This window comes from Temnothorax nylanderi, unplaced genomic scaffold (genome assembly GCF_030848795.1).
Source record: "Temnothorax nylanderi isolate EJ_2023f unplaced genomic scaffold, tnyl_v1.0 TNYL_tig0023_pilon, whole genome shotgun sequence".
In the NCBI taxonomy this organism is placed as follows: domain Eukaryota; kingdom Metazoa; phylum Arthropoda; class Insecta; order Hymenoptera; family Formicidae; genus Temnothorax; species Temnothorax nylanderi.
The window spans coordinates 1,034,240-1,051,085 of record NW_027249085.1 but is presented as its reverse complement, the minus strand read 5'-3'; the positions used below and the strand labels follow the sequence as shown (position 1 = coordinate 1,051,085).

Genomic DNA, 16,846 nt, shown 5'->3' with positions numbered 1-16,846 from the left:
ACGTATTGTTACTTAATTAATACTTACTTAATTAAATAAAACATTAGATGGAACAAATTGTTCCATTATTGCAATATAAAATAAAGCCTTCCGGTGAATGGAAAAACTCTTATAAATCTCTCTCTCTCGTATTAGGTATTACAATAGTTTAATATACTGTAATCTTTTACAATTGTTTTTTGATCTAGTACCTTCAGAAACTGAACATAAAATGTTGTCTTGTTATAAAGTTTGATGAGCTTTATAATCACATCAGCAATTTTTCGACATGTTGTGTTTATTTTACTATTAATCTCCAATTTATGTAGTTTATAATCTTTTTATTTTAATAGTATCATAGTATCCACTTAAAACTAACAGTAAGTTCTGTATATTCATAGAATATCAAATGACGTAATGAGATAAATAAAAATATATGAGAGAAATTAAATTCTGATGATACTCACACATAATCATGTTTGATTAATAATTTTGTTATTTATCACAGTTTTTTAATTATTACAACATTAATTGTGGTTTACACATTCATGTATGGTATAAATGTAATAGAGTTTTCAAACGTGAGTTAAATAACTGCTGGCAGATAAATCTTTGGACCAAATAAAGTAAAATAATATAATTAAAATATTCATGATAGCATTAGTGAAAAGTTAGGATAGCCTGCGTTGATAAGCATATACAATTTTTTCAATTATGAAAATAATAAAAGCTGTTATCATTCCACAGCACATCATTAAAATTACTAAAGAAACTTGATCTATCCCAATCGCTTCTACGTTGGCATTATTATGACGTTGACTTTTCTCCGTTAACCAACGATCTACTAACTCATCCCACAATCCAACTTCCTTTAATCTAAGTATCCTGTATACATAAAAATTACTTGTTCACATAGCACGTTAGCATTATATATATACGATGGTATTATAAACGCTTTTTACCCGAGGTCGATGGTCCTTTTGTACTTAAAATTCCTCGCAATGCCGGAAGCTACCCACATTTTGAAGTAAGATTGTCCAATTGGAATCACCTCACATCCAATTTGACCTCTTGCTTTATACTCGTCTTCACCTTGGAGTGCGGTATACTTCTTTTTACCTTTTATACATGCCAATTTAAACATTTCCTCGATTGTTGATGCAACGACGACGCGTTTTGCACTTTTTACCAGTGTATAAGGTTTGTTAGGGTTTACCTATAAGTTTTTTAATAGCCAATATCTGGACATATATACTCGATGTAATTTAAATATTAACAAATTATATAAATGAATCTAATAAATAAATTATATCAAACGTATTTTATTATTACCTTAAACGCGATATCTCCAGTAGAACCTTTTAAAGTGACAACGTCATATGAAGTATCGGTCAGCAGAGACTCTAGGTTATTGAATGGCGGTATAATGTCAATTCTCTTTGCTATATAAATGAATAACAAAGCTCCAAATGCCATCGACAATATAGAACAAAAGAGGCCCAGCGATACTTCAAATATTTTTGATCTTCCAACAAGAACATCGGGAATATAGCCTGTTACAGTTATTACTCAAATTAATAATTTTTTGTTATTACGAACCATTTAATGATTAAATATCATTTTATTTCGATAAAGATATTGCGATTATAGTCATTTTTGTATTATTTTAAAATAAAGTTAACATTCTCGCATAATAATTATGACGCATTTATAAAATAAAAAATCTGACTTTACTCAAACTTTATACCAAGGTAAACATTTTGACAAAAAATGTCACACTATATGTTCATAAATGTGATATGATATGATATCTGCATTGCTTTTTAATTTAGCTACAGTTAAAAAATAGAAACAGGATAAAACATATTCATCATACATACTTTGATTGCAGATCATTCCAAAAGTGTAAAAAATATGATCGCTAATGGTCGAGCGTCTGCAATTATTTCCGATCCGTGCGAGAATAATTTGTGACCAAAAACTGCATATACTCAATAGTAGACACATAACCAATACAAAGCACCATATTTTCCAGGAGAACACTTTTGCCATCCATGTGCTGTCGTGTATTATCTCATGTTGAATATATAATCGGTGGCTGTAACATTATTATAAGATTGTTATAACAACCTGAATAATAAATTTATAAGAATAAATTTTATACGTTGTTTCTTTTTTTTAAAGTTGCATTCTTTCGTCTTTATTTAGCATTTTAGAAGATGTCATCGTGTGAAGCACTTAAAGCGTACCTGTTCATCCATAAAGGCATTGTAAAATCAACAGCTATACGTCGAACACTGTAAGTTTCGACTTTTGGAATCGCAATAGTTTCATTGCGCGAAATTATATTTAATAATCCTTGCTCAAAAATGGTACGGTTTTTCGATGATGCACCCAGGCCAGTTTCATTTGATCTTATTGGCTGTAATCTAAGAATATGAAGTATCCTTTGATTGTACACGGAGATAATTTTATATTAAATATTACTATGATATCTCACTAACTGCGGACCATCAAGGAATTATAAGTTTAAATGCTATTGCCATTACTTTAAAAACAATAAAGCAACGCAATTTTTACGCTTTCTTATAGTAAAAATTTTTATGTCTCAAAGCAAAAGCTAACTGGATAAAAGTTAGAATTACAAAGAGAAGTAAAAAATATGTACCGAATAAATTTTTCCTGTACACCATAGTAACAATTAACTCTCTTCACTTTAAAATATAGCTTGAGCAGCGTTTTCACAAAAATTACTTTATTCATGTAATAAAAAGCAGTGTTGTTATAGTAAAAATTACATGAAGATCATGTAAACATTTAAAATTCGGTAACTCATTGTTAAAAATTCGAGGAGAAGGGGAAAGGAATAAGCGTTGCTTGCAAGATCTTGTCGAGCATGAACGATTTTTGTTGAATAAGTAAACGCGGCAGTCTACTAGAAATGTAATATATGCCATTTGATTTTTAATCGTTTTTAACTTTAATTTGATTTATTAAATAAAATCTTCACCTTGTGCGTCCAAGTAGCGCCTTTAGACGTTCTCATTATTCTCATTAACTTTATTACATATTTAATTTTAAAATATATGTAATATTATGTTATATTGTGTTGATATACAAATCTTATTCGTATTTTAACGGCGCTATCTGGACACAAGGTAAAGATTTTATTTAATGAATCAAATCAAAGTTAAAAACGGTTAAAAATCAAATGGCGTATATTACGCTTCTAGCTTTGACTGCCGCGTTTAATTATTCGACAAAATCGTTCATGCTCGACAAGATATAGTATTCATTGTATATCACTGTATTGTTGTTATTGTATATCACTGTATTGTAAATTTCAAGATTTTTGAACACCATAAAGATGTGTTATATACGAATATAAGAAAGAAAGAAGCAGCACAGAGTCAGAGAATCGCTGCTAGCGTGTTCGATCATCGAAGTCAAGCAACGTCGGGCGCGGATACTAGTTGGATGGGTGAACCGGCTGAGAGAGCGGATTTTCGGGTGCTATAGCCTAGCTGTTCGAAAAAGATCGGTAATATTCGTCTGTAATATCGTTAATTTTCAGACGGATATCTGATTATTTTGATGGGAAAAAAACCTGAATTTTTCTCTCAGTGTACGAATTTTTACTATGGCAAATGATAAAATATGTTAGGTAAGTTTTAAATTTTACTATGTTGTACTATAATTTATTCTATAAAGTCATGATGGTCCACCGATAATGTAAAAAATAGTAAAATGTAATTTAAAATTGTATTATAAATTAATATAAAATTTTCTCCGTGATACATGTTATTTATCGTTAGCTTTGCCAACAATCTTCTAATATAATAAATTGCGGTTTGGATTACAGTTTAATCTTACGTAAAATTCAATTTTTCAGAAAGAAGAGTCCACAATTCACCGCAAAGTCCTGTAACTTTCGTATCGTTATCGTAAAATTCGAGGAAATGCGGATCCTAAAATACATGAAGAAATTGTCATCCAGTCTTCGCGGTCAGTTTATATTTCTTAGTTTGTAATTCTTTAATAAATTGTATAACGTTGAAAGAATAGTAAATAATTTAATATCGTTTCCCGAAATATAGAATAAGAAAAATTATTCTTTCTTGCATTATCATAGTTATCATTAAAAAATACGATATTTCTATCATCATTACTTGGTCCATGTGATACTATTAATTATTTAATTATATTTTCTTAGAAATTTCTATTTTAATATATTGAATAAATTAAAGCTACAAATAAATTTGTCATAAATTTTAATTACTCAATGAATAGTTTCAGATAACATTTTTCGTAATTTGAAAATTTTTAATAGGAATTATCGTACTATTATTATTAATTATTGAATATTAATTTTAATGAGAGAAGTGTGGAAATATGTATAAATATAATAGGATATCCAAAAACTCAGTTGAGCTTCATGGAAGTACCTGGTAGGATGTTAGAGTCAAGTTGCGCAATTGGAAATTGTGGGTTTCCAGTGCTCGACTTTGTTTAAGACGTTCTTGTTGCAGCATGGCAAATATCGGCACGCTGGAAATTGGTACGAAAGTCTTCTGCGTTTTACTCCAAATCACGCCGTTCATTGTTTCGGACCACGACAAAGCTCGACGTAATCGGGAATAACGCTTCTCTCACAAAGACATTTGGAATGTGTTTTGCCGATTTGCAACGACATACATTTTGATATATATTATTTGCTTACACAGTATAATTACGGAAATTGTGGTTATATCCTATCCGTGATCGCATTGTCCACGGTGTATGAGACAATTGCAGTTAAATTGTCTTCCTTATGCAGGAGACAATTTAACCCGAAATAACTTTCTTTATAGCTGAGAAAAAGAGAAAGAAAATGTATATGTATTAATATTGCATTAGTGCAGTATCCATCAATTATTCATCTTTTGATTAGAACTTCCTACTTAACGGAGAGAGTAGATACATCTACTCTCTTATAGGTTGCAGGATTATGTAAACAGTAGAAATATACAATGTATTCGATGCACCTGCTTTGTAATGATTTTAACGTAGATCGAGATGTCCTGCAGTATATTTTGCTTACGTCATTTATTTATAGCCAATCAATTTTTGTCACTATCATGATCGATGTATAAGATAAACATGTGCTCTTTTTCGATCAAATTGCTGTCTCAGTGCCTTAATGGTGCGTTGATTTGTTATCACACCGCTAATGCGAAGACTGAAGCTAATGCAAAGATTAAAGTGATCAAGGTCATGAATACACGTGATTTCACTATGAGTGAAACATGTAAATCAATAATTACACATCATGGACATTTTTATTATTTTTAACATCTGTTACAGATTGTAAATAAAAAGATAAGCTAGTATGTATTGTTAGGATGAGGCAAATTGATCCATTCATCCATTATCGCAATATAAAATAAAGCCTTTCAGAATGGAAAGAATTCAAATTAATTATTATAACTTTGGAGTATATATGCAATCTATATAGACAATTAAATGATCATACTGTCATAAAATAGAGGATAAATCCGATAGATTATAAATAAAAGTAGAGAAGTTTATTTCTTAAAGATCCATTAATCGATTTAATGAGTTAATTAGAATTATTTATCACATGAAAATTGCTAAATGCGTAAAGTAATGATGATTTTTTTGCAATCAGATGTTTGTTGCGGTTATTCAATATATTTTCTTATATGAAGAAGGAAATGATCAATCTGTAATATACGAAAAACATGAATTGTATATTATATTTGACTGAATATATAAAGGTCTTAAATGTGTATAATCCTTCGCTGAAGTTTACATAAATTAACTTAAGTCTAAGTTTCCGTGACAAACCTTCGAGACGGTCGGGATTACAGTCGATATAAATTTCGATTCGGAGGTTCGTCAGTTCTACAAGTCTTATTTAACTCAATAGTACTTATCGCGCACTCTCCGATCATTGTCCAGTTAATGGACCTGGGAGTAAAAATCACCGGACGATGTCGTTAAGTCCAGTCTTTCTTTTTTTTCTCCAACGAATGGAACACGTTCTTTATGTTTCTTTTTTATTAATACAAAATTATAAAAAGTATAATACAGTCTCCCCCTTTGAATGCTTTAATTCTATGTTTTCACTTCCTATCGCTCTGCGCTAGTATTTGCTATCTCGCTCTTTAAAGTGGGCATTAATTTCGCAAAGTTCATCATAGGGTGTTACTCGATTCAGTGTCGAATCGAGCGACAATGTTTTAGCGCCTGTTAGAATGTATATATTATATGCCCCATACACAAATAACATATAATTTATACACAAACGCTGATAAAATTTTCCATTTAACATCGCTGAGTGTTCGTGGGGTATCAAATCTCAGTCGTTTGCGTCTTTGAGGTCAAATAATACTAAGAATAAATAAAAGAATAGTAATTAAAAAAATTTTGCGTAAATTATCTCTCATTAGCGGTGATACAATTACGTTGACATTAAATATCTATGAATATTGACAATGCGCGCTTGACACAAAGAAGCCACAAACATATTATAGTAAATAAATTGATTCTTATATATTTCTCATTGCATATTGGTTCTTTACGCTTACAGATATAGAATATATTCCAATCAATTCATGTAGCACGATTGCAGCAATAAAATTACATTTTCGGCTAAAAGAGTGACCTCAAAGATTTACAGATAAAAGATATATATGCGATTATTATAAAAATGTACAAGTTGAATATTTTTTTTATTAACAATCAATATTCGCTATCCGGGTTTTGGCATACGATATGATGATTATAAAAATTGCTTTTTAGAAAACATCTCAATATATATTCACAAAATACACACATGCACACACGCACTCATACACACCTCTGTCGCTCTTTCTTTCTTTTTTCTCACTTTCGCTTATTACAATATATATCCGATTGCCCGCATATACGAATCTTTTTGAACAGTTCTGTAAAGATTATTTGAAAACATGATTCATAAGGTGTATGCCTTATATAGAGCATAACAATATATTCCATACACTATTATACTCTTTGGACAGAGCATGCACATGATTAAACACTCGTTTTAATGCAGATATCAACATTCGTTGATATTGTGTTCTATAAGAGAGAATTTATTTTTCTTCCTTGTGAAATAGAATTGTTTCTCGCTCGTTTTATATATCTTACGAATAAACGTATAAATTGTACATATATTCGCTAATATAATGTTTCAATGATTATCTATCTTTTCGTAAAAATAAAGGAGCACGTATTAAAAATTTCGTTCTATTGTGTTATATTATTATAGTCACGAATGGAATCGTTAGAGCACGACATTCGGTTCTATGTCCCACGTATGTACGTATTAAACTAGATTGTATTAAATTAGGTGTAAAACATTACAGATATATATGTATATATACCATCCAAAATAAACGATAATATTATATATTATAAAATACGTGTATATTTATAACAATAAATAAATGCATATATATGGCAGTGATTAAGTATTGTAGCTACTCTCTCTCTCTCTCTGTATCTATCTTATTTGTTCGATACCGTCCAAAATAATCATCCGATAGATCGTGAGGAAACATTATATACGTGATCCGAAATAAGAGGCAATATAAAATACGTGTATATTTGTAAAAATAAATAAATGTATGTATATGGCAATGATTAGTTATTAAAGCAGCTCTGTTTTTACTCTATTCGTTTAGTACTATAAAAAAAAATATCCTAAGTATCATATAAACATACGTTTTCATCGACGTCGACAAATCATCTCGGTAAATATACGAAGAATGTACGCATTCGACAGTTTCTTCTTTTTCCTCTTTTCGATTAAAAAACTGGCACCAGTGCCTGTTTCGATGGCAGTCTACACGCTTGCCAAATCCTTGGTGTTGAGAATGTGACTGGTAAGGAGCTTTAATGTTCCCGTTAGAGATCAGAAACTGTGTTTCATTTGATCGAAGATGAATCATTCGTATTCGTGAATAAAGTCGTTCACTTTGATACCCTCGTTTCAGTCGTAACTTTACTGGGATCCGGTAACCTGACAACCAATTGCGCGCCGTTTTGCATCGGTCTCGGACCGTTGCTGTGCACGTTCGACTTGGGCACACTCGCTTGAGGTACTACCGCAGGTAAAACTTTCTTCGCGCCGCTCAACTTGGGCGAGCAACACTGTTTGTCATCGTAGATATCGTTCAGATTGACGTTCGTAGCGGGATTCTGATAATTAGGCGTTTTTATCGGCGTTCCATGTTCCGTGTTAAAACCGCAATTTGGTCTCTGCTCAACGCAATTAGAATTCGGGAAAGTATTTATCGGTGGCAGCATCTTTATCGCGTTATTGTGATCGTTGAGATTACACATAGTCTCCGTGCCTGTTTTTTGATCGCTTTTATATATCGGCGCTGACAGTTGCGTCGAATTGGTCTTATTTGTGCTCTTGTGACTACTGCCGGAGTAACTGGTGATAGACTCGTTGCAGAAGTCGCTCAAGTAGGTTTGATTTATGTACCAATTATGCAGTCGATGGTGAATTTCCGGGAATTGCGGCCTACGATTCGCCACCTCGTGCCAGCACTCAATCATCAGACTGTAAATCATCGTCGGGCAGTCTTCGGGACACGGCAATAGTTGCCGCGAGCGAATCATGTCTATAACTTCCTGATTGTTGTATCCGTAATATGGCTAAACAGAATAAGTGCATAAATGTAAGACAAAATTCAAAAATTCTTTATTGTTTTTAATTTAATGGTTATTCCAATTTTACCTGCAAACCGTAGCTGTAGATCTCCCAGAGTACAACTCCGAAACTCCATACGTCCGACTCCGTAGTAAATTTACCGTACAGAATCGACTCGGGTGGCATCCATCGAACAGGGAGTAAACTTTTAGATTGTACTCTGTAATAGTCGCTGCTGTATATATCTCGCGACAGACCAAAGTCTGAGATTTTGACTGTTAAATTATCGCCTACTAGGCAATTTCTCGCTGCCAAATCGCGATGGACGTAATGATGACTAGCCAAATATTCCATGCCTAAGGAGAACGATAATTATTGTATGTAACAAAATTATGTCAACTTAATCGTAAAATAAATTAATATCTACCGGAAGCAATTTGTAAAGCAATATGCAAAAATTCCGGTTGCTCTAGAATTTTTCCGCCACTGTTATTTAATGGAACATCCGATCTCGGGGAGTGACAGATTAGAAACTCATGCAGATCTCCCTGAGTCATGTACTCGAAGAGCATACACATTGGTTCCCCTTTCAATATCACACCGAGCAAACAAATGATATTCGGATGCCGTAGATCCGTCATCAATTCGACTTCTCTTTTAAAGTCGCTCTGAGTCTTGGGAGTCGCATTTTCCTTCAGTGTTTTCACCGCTACATAAATAGGTGGCTCACACTTATTTCCGGTTTGCAATTCGCCCTTGTAAACTTTTCCTAAAGATATAATCAATATTAGTTTAAAGTGAATCATTTATCAAATTTACACACAGAAAAAAAATAAATAATTTGTTAATATTTACCAAAAGCACCTTCACCGAGTTCTTGCAAGAGCACGATATTATTTGTAGTAAATTGCGGTATCCTATTATTAGAAGTTCTACTACTGCCACTGCTTAAGGTGCCAGTGCCCGGTGTTGTATTACCAGGCCCTGCCAAGAGAGAACTCATTTCCATAGGTTGCGTCGTGCTCCTCCTTCCATCATATATGTTTTTATCACACTGGATACTAGTTAACATCTGTTAAAAATAAAGTATTGTTTTAGCATTATCTAGTTGCAACTTATAACTTAGAAATATGTGTATATACTGATATATTTACTTTATTGGATGGTAAATGATTCATTTGCCTTCTGGATTTTCTACTTCTGTAGCAGCAGCAATAACAAATTAATATAATAACAAATCCTCCCGTTAGTACAAAACCAACGACCGCGTAAATCCATAAATTCTCAACTGAAAGTAACAGATACATGTGTTTTTTCATTAAATATTTATATAAATAAAATATGTGTATACTTAATTTACAAATTCTTACCACATTTAGGTATATTGCAAAATTCTTTTTGCATTCTGTTATTGACATCAACGTAACACCATGGTTGAATTTCTTTGCCCCCAGGATTCCGGCAATAAGAATGACGTCCAGCTAATTCGGGATAATCAGAAATCGGAAGGTTGAAGTGATGAAACCACCGTAAACACGGCCTTCCACTGACGCTCGTTTTTACAATTCCTCGATAGGATTTCCCACTACCCCAGTAGCAATAATCATCTGCAAGAAACATGTTAAGATTGTTTTGATATGCAAGCGATATAGGATTGGAAGCTAAAATCAATTTAATTCGTCGCATCGTCTTGAATGTACCTATTCTGCGATGTAGCAACTCAATATACACGTTAGATTTGAAATAAAAATGTAAAAAGATACATACTTTCTTGCACATTGTTTGCTACGGATAACCCAAGCGTTAAGCAATCACGAGCCTCAGTTGTCCCTTCCAGTGGTAAGTCAGAACATTCAACTAAAGGCACTTGATGCCCAATCAACGGATGCCTCTTCGCTATCGCATATTCCTTCCTGCACAACTCATTCTCCAGCATTTCGCATTCCTCGCGACATATCCTTCGTAATTTACGATTAATCTCGTTTCTACTGGACGCTCGCGTGTCGCCGTAACTCTGATTAATTATCTTCTTGTTGCTCGACTTCCCATCTTCATTGGGCATGAAGTCGAAATTTGGGCCCAAGGTAGGACTACGTTTGGGAACGCTATGCAGTCTCGAAAAATCATCCGTGTCGTCGCGGTCTCCGTCGTCTAAGAAATCGTCTTGCTTGGAATTCAGAAGGTTGAAGAGTTGCGTGCTCGCTTCCGCGTTCTTCGGTTTCTGAGTGTTAGATGGGTCGCGGCATATTGGAAAGGCGGAATAGCAAAGAGACGGCTTTGCGTACCCTTCGCAATTTGACGAGAGCTCGCTGTGATAAAACAGTTAAAAACATTTTAGCTTTTCTCACTTTATTTAACACCGCGATATTAATATTGTATCGTATATTGTACGCAAATTTCATTTCAATATATTCTGAAGCTTCGAAGCAACGTACTTGGAGAAATTGATAACTTGAAAGGCCTTCATTAATTTCTCCTCGAGCATTTTCTGTGTCATGGGATGTATAATATAGACCGATTGGTTTCCTACAAATTGTGCACAGGTTTTTCCTATATACACCTGTAAAAATTCAACTATTTTGTGTAACTCCTTTTTATACATTATAAATGTCTTAATTAAAATCTATTTTTATATTCAAGTACAAACCTCGCAGGTTCCTTTATGATTGTCCTTTCTGCCTGAAACTGAACTTATGCTCGACATCTCGTCGAAATTCACATTAGGAGGGAATTGTATATTGCCATTAGTAAGGCCGCTGATTGTATTGAAATCCATAGTGCTGGATTGTGAGCTGGTTGGCTGTGGACTCGGCGAAAGTATATTGAACGGATTCGCGGACGCCAAGTGAGAGATGTAAGGCGTAGACATCCCATTTCCAACAGAGATGTCCAACGTGTCACCATGTCCCATGCTGTCACAACAAATAAAGACAACGGATTTTACGCATATTCTTATATTTATTGGTATGAAAACATACTGGCAAAGATAATATTTTTCACATAGGGTTTTCATGACTTGGATTTCGCGTGAATTTATCTTAATAAGAAGCCAAAGCAAAATTACGTTAACAAATAGAAAAACAATTATCGCTCGTGATATTTTTATGTGATGATTCGGACTGGAATGGACGCGTTATTATTTCAAAACATAACCCCAGCGAAGTCACAGGAAAGTTGTATTTCTAGCTGTTGTTCGTCGCATTTCGAGGCGAATCGACGGAGGAAAGTCGGTCGTTATCAGTCGCTGACCGACCACTTATCAGTTGTATCAACTTCGTGCTTGAAAGGCCACGTTATCTCGAAAAAAAAAAAAATGCTCTCGCGTGGATCTACGTAACCTCGCGAGACGATTGGTCTCGCTGCGCGCTGCGTTACCTCGGCTCCGTCGTGTTCCCGGCGTTAATTACGGCTCGTACAAAAATACACGTATTCTGCAACAATGCTAGGTACAAGAGTAGCTTCATAATTCGTAGATCAACTATCAAAACATTTGGCTTGGCGTGCAGGAGCTCGTGTCATTTGACACCACACCCGGTGTCAACCATTTGTAAACTAATTGCCGCGGGCACTGCGGGCAGCCGGGCAGCAGCCTGTCCGGCGTCCGGCCTGTCGAGATGTCGCGCGAACGTTAGTGAGGCCGAATTTCCGCAGATGGCGCTACGGATCACGTTTTTCACCCCTTCGCGTCGCGCAGTTCGCGCTCGCCGAGTGAAAATTCAAATTTATTTCGGTCGCGCGCGTCGCCGTGAAACCATCCTAAAACTTTTCTCTCCTCCGGGCCGGGAGCGTCGAGAGAGTGACGGGATTAAAACGAAGTAAGTGAAATGGCAAATATTGGCTAAGAACCTTGACAGAATTAGCGGAATGATGAAACACACGACAGCAAGCTTCCCAAAATCTTGAAATTCCACGATTTTTACGGTCAACTTTTGCCCATGCCATTTTTCCCGTTCGACGGCCATTTTTATGCACGAAACTTCTGCGACTGCGGCATTTTTTTTGAAGACAGAAAGAGATTTAGAAACTCAAGGGATGTTCGTAGCGTAGCAATAAATTATCAGATAAAAAGTAATTAAAAAGCTGGGATTAGCAATAAAGAGGTATAAATTACTTCGCTTATTGTGATTCGCGAAAGCGTTCGATATTCCGTTAATTAAATGCGAAGAAATAACAAGCGACTTGTACTGTGTTCTATATAGGTAAGAATCGAGTCTGGTACTCACCCATCGATGAAGCCCGTACCGGACATTCCCGTGGAAAATTTGTCGCCCGATGGCTGTCCCATAGAGCGTTCCGGATGCATGGGAGCTGCAAAGAAAAAGTGTCGTCAGATGGTACTTCGCAAATGTAAGTGAGAGAGCTTGATATGTATATGACACGCTATGTAGAGCTCAGACAATTTTGTCTATCGTAAATTAGTTGATTTCTCAGCAAAGTTTCTTAAGGGAAACTTACATACAACGCGCTCATTGATACCTAAAGATATATAAGTCTCGACATGCGCAATACCTATGCTACATTTACGCTCAATTTCCAATTGTTCGATATCGATTAACAATATATAATATATAAATTATTCGTACAATTTGTTAATATTTATGTTGTTCCGAATTAAATCGGAGATTATCTCTAACACGCCGCTTCATATTCGCACTGACAGTAATATTTTGCTATTTAATACCAGAGGGAGAAAATGAGACTTTACTGTATTCTTTGCGAGTCGTTCGCGCGGAGCAAATATTCCGCGTCGCCCATTTGCCCATGAATACGAAATAGGAAACGTCGGCTAAAGATCCAAAGAGATCTTTCTGTCTTTCCGGCAGCGAGGCCCGACAGCTCGGAGCGCACTAACACGCGCGCGATTACGATCCGTCAAAAAGGAGACGCGACATCAAACGCCTCTGTTTGAAGAAAAGCAATTTCGCGAAGCAATCGTTTGGGCTTATTATAGGCGAAGCGATTTTCCGGAGGAATAACGGGATGGGGTTCTCGTGTTCGCCTCCTGTTACCGAGGATTTGCACAGTTTCTCGTCTTCTCTCTCTCTCTCTCTCTCTCTCTCTCTTTATATATATCTATCTTTTTCTGCTCCCTGTAACGCGGTACAAAGCAAATAATATCGAAAATCTGGATCTACCCCTCGAGAACTCGTATGCGAGGGTTCCGACCTCCTTCTCGTCGGACCTAAATCCGTGAACCGCTCTCGGCACGAGGAAGGACCCGTAGGGTTCTTAGGAAGTTGCATAAAGAGTCGCCAATTGCATTTCTACGTGTTCTTTAATTTCGCCAATAAAAGAAGCCGCAGCGCCTATTCCTCCTGGGGGTTGCTTTTATATTCTTTCCCAGCCTCCCTACGTCTCTCGGGTTTTCGAGAAAGACTGCTGAGGATAAGACTGTCCGACGTAGAGCAGTATTTTTTTTAGTATATTACCTCGTCTTTTTTAAAGAAAGAAATCCAAGAAAAATTACGAATAAGATAATATACCAAGCATTTATGGCGCTTTACGCCAATGCGGTGTCTCTCTGCAGTGTTATATAAATTTGTATATAACAATATGGGTTTTAATGTAAAACATTTCTTTGTGTAACAGTAAATAATAGAACGGTATTTTCCACCGAACTTGTCGATGTTCATTATATTTTATTTCAAATTTTCAATTTGTGTTAAATATCTCAATTATATATTCGATGCGATATTATAATAAAATATTTAGACTATTCAGAGCTTTGTTAAGAGTAAATTATAAAGCAGTATTTTCCATCAAAATTGGATACTACGTTTCGTTATAACTTTCCAATTTGTGTTGAATATCTCAATGATCCGATATACGATGTTGCAAAAAATTCAGAGCTTTGTGTAATAATAAATTATAAGATGGTGTATTCTCCATCAAACTTGGATGTCACATTTCGCTGCGACACTTTCCAATTTGCGTTAAATAATTGATAATTGATAATTCAATATGATAGATATTATAAAATTTAGATCTCTCCCTGAAGTTGAAGCTGCGTATTATAAGTATACAATGTCGCCGAGACATTCTGTCCGATATTACGTGCTACGGCGCAACGGCAATAAAATTTTCCGCGCGATCGAGGATAACGACGATTAATCGTTCGCTCAAGTCATTCCTTTGCCGCGACGCGGGTGCGATTCCGGGCGATGATAAATACGCGGGTGCATGCGCAGCGTCACGATTATACGCGAGGGGCACACACAATGAGAGACGAGAGCGCGAGAGAGCCTCCGAGAAGCCGGTTACGCACAATGTTGCGACGCGATGCAACTACCGCGCGCGAGGCGGCCCACGTATTATGTATCTCGAACAGGAAGTGGAAAAGATAAGGCGGCTCGTGGTCATTAATAATCCCCGCCCACTCGCGAAACAGCTCGCATCCCTACGACCCTAACGGGCGCGCGGCGGTGACACCGTTTTACAGGGCAGCTATATCGGGTGTCCGCGAGAGCTTGCAGTAATGACGGCAAGGCAGGGTTTTCTTTTCAAGTTCCAAAACGATATTTCCATTGTTAAAAGTGAGACCCAAGTTAATTTAATCTGGTAAATCTATGAAAGATAAGCGATAGCATTTCATTTTACACTTTTAATGTTTTAATGTAATAAATATGTTTCAATATGTTTGTCGACAAATATATATATCATAAATGTATATGTTTAATTGATTTAATTATATTTAATGTTGCAAATTGGAAAACTGTAACAAGATGTAATGTCTATAAGAGAATACCGCTTTATAATTGTTATACGGAGTCTCTCATCTCTGGAACATCCAGTATATACGACGGTACATTACTTACCAAGACACGTGCGGCATTCACGTGTACGTGGGCGGATATCAGGAGTTTATTCCACGTGCTATTACATTTCCGATCTAATTAGGTGCCTCGGCGGACAATGGCCTGTTGCGTTTTATTGAGAGAGATAAATTTGTCGCAATTAGAATTCTCGCCGTGTAATAACTCCATGTGTGTAATGTCCGACGTGGCGCATTTAAAACTTGATCTTTGTAAGCGAGATTTATTACCAATAACAATATAGGCAATCATGAACTTAATTTGAAAACTTACAAAAGCAAAAGCAAAATGAAAAAAATATAATTATTTTAATAGACATTTGATATAAAACATAAATTTTATAATATATAAAATGTTGTATATGTTACATAATATGTAATTAGAATGTACCTACTAATGATGTGTGTCGTTGTAAAATGGCATTATCTTAAAGTTATGCAATCGAATAACTCGCAAAAGAAGATAAATGCATCCAAGAACATTATTATCTCTGTACATTCTAATTAGCTCTTCAATTGGGATACTCATTACGGTTCGTAGTGCGTGCAAACCACATTTGTTAGAAATGCTTTATGGACTTTCGTAGGCTAAGAAGAGCCGCGCGCGCCCTTCGATAGTCATTCGCGGGGCCGCACACGTACGCCTCGCATGCTCGTACGCCGTAGTCAATGAGAGAGGTCGTTGATCATTGGTCAGGCAAGATTAATGATGCCCGTGCACGTGCACCACTCTCGTGTGCGTGGAAATCGGGAACCGGCAAGCGGATTTGAAGCGAATTTCAGATGTTATACAGACTTCCTCTACGAATCGCTGAGTAAGACATCGATTCGCTGTTACAGGCTTATTAATTCTTGTTCTCGCGATTTATTATGAACTCAATACTCAATACAGTCTCTGATTCAACGAAATTTATCGAGATATCTTAAAAGAGATTTGTTTTTTTTATGAAATTTGCGTAGATTTCCTTTAAAATAAAGACTTTAAGTTATACATGTATAAAAATTCAAAGGGTTTTTAGGAATCAAGTTTTTAAAACTTCAAATATAAAAAACTATTATTCTTACAATTAGATATAAAAAAACTAGATTGTATTTTAGTCAAATATTATTTACTATTGTGGTTACACGAAGATACTTTTTAAAAATTAGAAATTTGTAAGACATAATAATACTTGTCAATATTTCTATCAAGAAAAGTTACTTCAAATTAATGATTAATTGTACCAATATTAAAACTTGACATGTCGCTGGCAAAAATTTGTGAAGAATAATATTTTAAAGAAATAACTTTTTAATAGAGAGATATTACACAGAAAGCAATTATTGTTGACAATTTAATGAAAATATTTTAAGAGCAAAATGTTCTAAAT

General features: G+C 35.2%; 2 protein-coding genes and 1 long non-coding RNA gene across 5 annotated transcripts in view; 1 reads left to right on the top strand and 2 right to left on the bottom strand.

Annotated features, from left to right (window-relative positions):
- Positions 1 to 171: 171 nt before the first annotated feature.
- Positions 172 to 4,580, bottom strand: LOC139769567 (glutamate receptor ionotropic, NMDA 2A-like). The gene is made up of 7 exons (XM_071700747.1): positions 4,425 to 4,580; positions 3,853 to 3,947; positions 2,229 to 2,408; positions 1,860 to 2,077; positions 1,312 to 1,532; positions 942 to 1,195; positions 172 to 864 (listed from the first exon to the last, which is right to left on the bottom strand). Exons 1-7 carry the CDS (start codon positions 4,578 to 4,580, stop codon positions 651 to 653), a joined length of 1,338 nt encoding a protein of 445 aa, XP_071556848.1. The 3' UTR covers positions 172 to 650.
- Positions 4,581 to 5,710: 1,130 nt separating this feature from the next.
- The window catches only part of Ror (tyrosine-protein kinase transmembrane receptor Ror), a 231,417-nt gene continuing 220,281 nt past the window's right edge, over positions 5,711 to 16,846 (bottom strand). For 2 of the 3 annotated variants that reach the window (XM_071700716.1, XM_071700717.1), the window contains exons 6-15: positions 12,889 to 12,973; positions 11,313 to 11,577; positions 11,101 to 11,225; positions 10,433 to 10,974; positions 10,036 to 10,272; positions 9,820 to 9,953; positions 9,521 to 9,737; positions 9,093 to 9,434; positions 8,753 to 9,021; positions 5,711 to 8,670 (exon numbers count right to left, since the gene is read on the bottom strand). In XM_071700716.1, the coding sequence (XP_071556817.1) occupies positions 7,978 to 8,670; positions 8,753 to 9,021; positions 9,093 to 9,434; positions 9,521 to 9,737; positions 9,820 to 9,953; positions 10,036 to 10,272; positions 10,433 to 10,974; positions 11,101 to 11,225; positions 11,313 to 11,577; positions 12,889 to 12,973 (2,909 nt within the window). In that variant the 3' untranslated portion in view covers positions 5,711 to 7,977. Of the gene's footprint in view, positions 8,671 to 8,752; positions 9,022 to 9,092; positions 9,435 to 9,520; positions 9,738 to 9,819; positions 9,954 to 10,035; positions 10,273 to 10,432; positions 10,975 to 11,100; positions 11,226 to 11,312; positions 11,578 to 12,040; positions 12,219 to 12,888; positions 12,974 to 16,846 lie in introns of those variants that run through there. The other variant, XM_071700718.1, reaches the window with a different exon arrangement.
- Positions 12,402 to 16,846, top strand: part of LOC139769568 (uncharacterized) — an 81,264-nt gene continuing 76,819 nt past the window's right edge. The window contains exons 1-2 of the long non-coding RNA XR_011717592.1: positions 12,402 to 12,480; positions 12,865 to 13,012. This is a non-coding gene — a long non-coding RNA (uncharacterized lncRNA). The remainder of the gene's footprint in view (positions 12,481 to 12,864; positions 13,013 to 16,846) is intronic.